Source organism: Hippocampus bargibanti, linkage group LG03, assembly GCF_051943395.1.
Source record: "Hippocampus bargibanti isolate YZ-2025 linkage group LG03, ASM5194339v1, whole genome shotgun sequence".
Lineage (NCBI taxonomy): Eukaryota > Metazoa > Chordata > Actinopteri > Syngnathiformes > Syngnathidae > Hippocampus > Hippocampus bargibanti.
Window position 1 is genome coordinate 1,705,001 of NC_142736.1, and position 6,038 is coordinate 1,711,038.

The 6,038-nt window shown below is 36.4% G+C and overlaps 1 protein-coding gene across 2 annotated transcripts in view; it reads right to left on the bottom strand.

Annotated features, from left to right (window-relative positions):
* Positions 1-5,649, bottom strand: part of LOC148899936 (guanylyl cyclase-activating protein 2-like) — a 5,697-nt gene extending 48 nt beyond the window's left edge. The window contains exons 1-5 of one of the 2 annotated variants that reach the window (XM_088993181.1): positions 4,184-5,649; positions 3,815-4,099; positions 3,564-3,713; positions 2,316-2,424; positions 1-1,339 (exon numbers count right to left, since the gene is read on the bottom strand). The exon at positions 1-1,339 is cut by the window's left edge and continues 48 nt beyond it. In XM_088993181.1, the coding sequence (XP_088849307.1) occupies positions 1,212-1,339; positions 2,316-2,424; positions 3,564-3,713; positions 3,815-4,012 (585 nt within the window). In that variant the 5' untranslated portion in view covers positions 4,013-4,099; positions 4,184-5,649 and the 3' untranslated portion in view covers positions 1-1,211. Of the gene's footprint in view, positions 1,340-2,315; positions 2,425-3,563; positions 3,714-3,814 lie in introns of both variants that reach the window. The other variant, XM_088993180.1, reaches the window with a different exon arrangement.
* Positions 5,650-6,038: the final 389 nt, after the last annotated feature.

The following is a 6,038-nucleotide window of genomic DNA, read 5'->3' on the forward strand; positions in this document are numbered from 1 at the left end:
AAAAAAAAAATGGCCATTTTTTTATAAGCATTATATAACATTAAAGACAAAAAAAAAAACGGTGCTGCTATCCCAATTTGGGTGTTTGATGATCAGTGTCACCGCTGTCTAAAAAGAACTGAATGTTACTTTGGAGATTTTAACTGCACATAATATAAATGTTTGCCATAAGACAAACCGTGGCCACTTAGCACATCTTGTAGTCGGTGAATACGGAACTACAGTAAGTAATGATAATAATAATAATAATAATAATAATAGATTCAATTTCTAAGCGCCTTTCAAAACTCTCAAGGTCACTTTACAGTCACAGGATAAGTTTTTCTTTGGGTGAGCAGCGGCAGCCACACACGCCAGCGTTCACTCAACCCGGAAGTAACTCAAATAGATAAAAAACAAGCTAGCTAAAAGATAGCTAATAGATTTGTTATGTATTCGTTATCTATCTATCTAGCTGGCTATCTAGCTCACTATCTATTAGCTGTCTAGCTAAATGGCTAGCTAGCTAGTAGCTGTCTATTAGCTATCTAGCTGGTTATTAGCTATCTATTTGGCTAGCTATTAGCTATATTTTAGAAATTGAATGTATTATTTATTATTGTTATGTATTTGCTATGTATTCGCTATTTATCTGGCTAGCTCGCTATCTATTAGCTGTCTAGCTAAATTGCTAGCTAGCTATTAGCTATCTAGCTGGCTATTAGCTATCTATCTGGCTAGCTATCTATATTAGCTATATTTTATAGTTTTGAAAGGCGCTTAGAAATGGAATGTATGATTTATTATTATTATTATTAAGTATTTGCTATGTATGATAGCTAGCTGGCTATCTAGCTCACTATCTATTAGCTGTCTCGCTAAATGGCTAGCTAGCTAGTAGCTGTCTATTAGCTATCTAGCTGGTTATTAACTATCTATCTGGCTAGCTATCTAGCTGGCTCGCTATTAGCTATATTTTATAGTTTTGAAAGGCGCTTAGAAATTAAATGTATTATTTATTATTATTATTATTATTATCATTATTATTATTATTACATTTGATGTAATGTCTGTTGCCAAAAGCATTTGCTGACCTGCCTTTGGTGACATCTTTCTTAATCCGTGCGCTTTGAGAAGACGTTAGCGTAGCCTTTGACTGAACAGCCCACCGTAAAACATCTTATCAATGTCGTAAAGGCTTGACGTGTGTATCTTTGTCATTTTTTTTTTTTTTAGAAGTGTGCGCTCTTTCTCCTCTGCTCGATAACCCAAGATGCAGGATTTATGTCCAACTTCAGCATATTAAGCACCCAGGGATCCTGCTGTGCTCCTCTGATAAATTCTTCCATGGTAATACGACCTGTGGATTCAAATATAAGAACAATCAATTCATATACGTATTATTATTCTTTTTAAAGGACAACCGACACCTCGGGACAAATTGCGTCCATAATTTGTAAAATGACTTCAAATGACTTCTAATGAGCGTATTTTACAAACATTCCATCGCAAATAGCTATACAGTAAAGTCTCGTTATATCGATATTCAAGGGAGTCCGAAAAAATATCGATATAACCGGGACTATCGATATATCCGACCCTGTTTGCATGTAATTTTCTCCGTGCGTGCATAGAAATAGTATCGATATAACCGGGATTATCGATATATCCGATATCGATATAACGAGACTTTACTGTATTTTACCTTTTAAGACTCACGCTGAATATTCAGGAAGTCTTGTTTTCGAGTTGATGACGATCCCCTAAGTGATGTCACGGAGGGAACGCCCCTGACCGAGAAAGCGACACACAATGCATTTTGGGTACTTTGTTTGGTCTGAAAATATCGTGTTGATGGCGAAATTAGAAGGAAAACTACATAAATAACGCAAATAAAACATTAGAGTCCTGACGGCTCGAATTGATACGGAAGGACTTCTTTAATCAATGCCAAACATTTATGCTTTCCTCTTCGGAACTATTTGAATCATATTCATAACTGGATGAGTAACAAGAAAGCATCTTTTTTTTTCCAAATCTGAACTCTCTGAAGCCATTGTTTTGATTCTGGAGCAGGGCAGTTTGTGAAGGAGTATCCTGGCGTGACGTCACGAACAAGGGGGCGGGACTTTCTGAAACTGAAACTTTCTCAGATCATTTTGAATTAGACATTATTTTTTTTTTGTGTGTGTTTTGCATTTGACTAAAAATATCGGCCTGTGTGTTTTGGCTATTTTAGATGCTATAAAACGCTTTTTTTTCTGCTGTCAGTTAGGAAACAAAAAAAAAATGGTGTCGGTTGTCCTTGAAGTTCTTTCACGATGTTCCACGCTTACCATCCCCATCACTGTCAACAGCCTGTAGGATTCGTTCCACAGCGTCGTCGACCGTGAACTGGCACTCGCTGGCACCCGTTTTTGTGCCTTTCTTGACGCAATAAATGCTCTAGAATGGAAAATAAAATAAAGAAAGAAACTATTGATTCAGCAAAGTCATTCGGTGTGTTGTTTTCGGGAAAACCTTTTAGCTAGCTAGCAGGCAGTCACTTAGCAAGCAGGCAAAAATACAGTTAGCAGCAACAATTGTTGGAATGAGGTTTTTATACACTGCGGAAAAGTATCTTACTTCAAAAAAAATCATAATTCTCAAAATAAAAGTAAATAAAATAAAATAGTTGATTCGGCGAAGTCATGTAGCGCTTTGTTTTTGGGACAAAGTTTAGCTAGCTAGCTGTCACATAGCAAGCAGACGAAAATACAGTTAGCAGCAACAATTGTCGGAATGTAGTTTTTATACATTGCGGAAATTTTACTTTACTTAAAAAAATACTGATTCTCAAAATAAAAATTAATAAATAATTAAAATAGTTGATTCAGCGAGTTCATTTAGCGCGTTGCTTTCAGGGCTAAATTTTAGCTAGCTAGCTGTCACATAGCAAGCAGAAGAAAATACAGTTAGCAGCAACAATTGTTGGAATGAAGAAGACAAAGTTGTTACCAATATATCATTCATTCATCCATTTCGTTTTACTTACTCATTGATGCTTTCTACTATCTTTGTGACTGCTTTATTTTCCTGTATTTGATAGGTGTCCATGTGTTACCCGATTTGTTCCAGATTCAGCTGTTGTTAAAGCGCTATAAAAATCAATATGTATGTTATGTATTCATTTATTTATTGATTTATTGATTTATTTATTCATCATGTATATATTTATATATTCATATATACATTTATACATATATTATATACATATTTGTACATATTTGTACATGTATACATTTATATATTTATTTGTATGTACATGTATTTATAATTTTATATTTTAGATATGTTTTTATAAACTTTTAAATGTTTTTTTTTTAATATATTTATACATTTATATATTTATGTTACTTTGTATCTATTTATGTCACTTTATGTTACTTCCGGGTTGAGTGAACGCTAGCGCGTGTGGCTGCCGCTGCTCACCCGCAGAAAAAATATCCTGTGACTGTAAAGTGTCCTTGAGAGTTTTGAAAGGCGCTTAAAAATGAAATGTATTGTTATTATTATTATTATTAGTGCCTCAAAGGTCATCTTACTTGGATGATTGACCGCAGCTCGTCCTTGTCAACAAAGCCGTTGTTGTCTTTGTCGTAAACCTTGAACGACCAACGCAGTTTATGCTCCAAATCTCCTCGAAAAACCAGATTCAAGGTCGCTACAAACTCGAGAAAATCGATCGTATTGTCCTGAAAGAGGGAGAGAGATAGATTCAAATCCGTTAATCATGTCTTGGTAGAAGGTGTAATAAATGGCGTACATTGTTGTGAATTTATTTGAAAGATCTCACCCCGTTGGTGTCAAAAGCTCGAAACATGTTCTCGGCATAATCCGACGCTTCGCCCGTTGGATCCACGCCAAAGAAACGCTTGAATTCATGAAGAAAAAGTAGTCCACTCGGGCATTCCGTGACAAATTTTTTATACATATCCTGAATGGATTTGATATCGATTTCTTCTGTATTCTCCGTTTGCTGCGTCTGTCCCATTTTTATGATGATTATTATTAGTCTTAAGCAGACATTGTTTGTTTGTTTTTTTACGCCGTTGGTTTAACCTCCAACCTCGAGCGTCGCCTGTAAAAAGCGATGGAATCCCATTGAGCTAGTTTAGGTTTGAGCTGGGCGATTAGTTAGGTCTGGGGATTCAAATAGGATTACCTGCTTGGGGTTTTCCTTTCGCGTCAGAGTTCAAAGGTGAAGGAAGGCATGTTGAGAGAAAAAAAAAATGAAATAAAAGCCTTTTGCGTCATGTCGGCATCAAGATAAATTGATGAGTGTTGCTCAAAACGTTGTTGCGGCTATAATATCGGAATAATATATTCTTTTAAAATCATACTCCTGTAGCCCTAGTAAAACGGGAATAAATACATCATAAAAATACATAAATAAATAGAAGTGTGTAAATGAATAAACATAGCTAGGTAGGTGGGTAGGTAGGTAGAAAAAATATCCTGTGACTTCCGGGTTGAGTGAATGCTGGCGCGTGTGGCTGCCGCTGCTCACCCTCAGAAAAAAAATATCCTGTGACTGTAACGTGTCCTTGAGAGTTTTGAAAGGCGCTTATAAATGAAATGTATTTTTTTATTATTATTATGGTAGGTAGGTAGGTAGGTAGGTAGCTAGACCGACAGGACCAGACAGACAGACAGACAGACAGACAGACAGACACAGACAGACAGACAGACAGACAGACAGACAGACAGACAGACAGACAGATAGATAGATAGATAGATAGATAGATAGATAGATAGATAGATAGATAGATAGATAGATAGATAGATAGATAGATAGATAGATAGATAGATAGATAGCACACAATAGCACATTTATTATACGTAAAATAAGGTATATTTTGTGTAGTTTTAAGGCTTATTTAGGAGAAAATTATGTTTTATGCGGCCCTGGGAACGGATTATTCGCATTTTAATGGCTTCCTATGGGAAATTAATTTTTGGAATACACACTTTTGTCCTTAGACACTCTGTCTGGGAGCCAATTAAGTTTGTAAGCTGGGGTATCACTGTATTATATAATTGATCATTTATTTCACCTCTGTAAAGGATTTATTTGACCCCCCCAGAGGAGATGTAAAGGTCGTCCATTTAATTGATTCATTACGCATCTCATTTCGGGCCAAGTACATGAAACTTTGACACGTTTAAATCATCTCAGCGCTGCCCTTGCGTTGCACTTGCGTCGTCGCGCACTCGCCGTATAATTCCGTCTTTCCCGGTGAATAACACGGCGTCCTAAAAATAATGCCCTAGGACCGTTTCGGCAACGTCAGCAGATTTAATTGTCGATCTTAAATCACCGGCGCGCTTAGTGTGAGAAACGGATCATCTATCTGCTGAGCCCACATGTTTGCCTGATGGATTGTTCAGATGCGATCGCATACGATGGGAGCGTCTCAAAGGGATAAATACAGTGGGACCTCGGTTTCCGAACACCTTGGCTTACGAACTTTTCGGTTTACAAAAGTTACATTTATGAACATTTTACCTTGGCATACAAACTATTTTTCGGGATACACACGGAGCTGCCACAATGAGTGATGTGTCGTTCGTGAACGAGCCCGTTCTCCAAACAAGGAAATGGCAGCCGACTTTTTTTATCCTATATTCCCCGCCCCCAGTCCTCGGTTAAAGCCACGTGATTGGTCAAGAACACAGCAGTAGAAAGCATAGAAAACGGTGAAATTTGGACCCATTTCAACTTTGATAATAATACTTTTTAAATAATAATAATAATAATAATAATAATAATAATAATAATTTAAGCGCCTTTCAAAGCTCTCAAGGACACTTTACAGTCACAGACATGCATAGGTACGATAATAAATAAAATACAATCACAAATAGAATACAATAAATACAATACAATTATAAATAGAAACAAGAAATGAGGGTTCACGTTAAAAAACCCTCACCGATACAGTGATACTTCAGCTTACAAACTAAATTGCTTACCAGAAAGTGTGTCTAAGGCGAAAAGTGTGTCTTCCAAACATTAA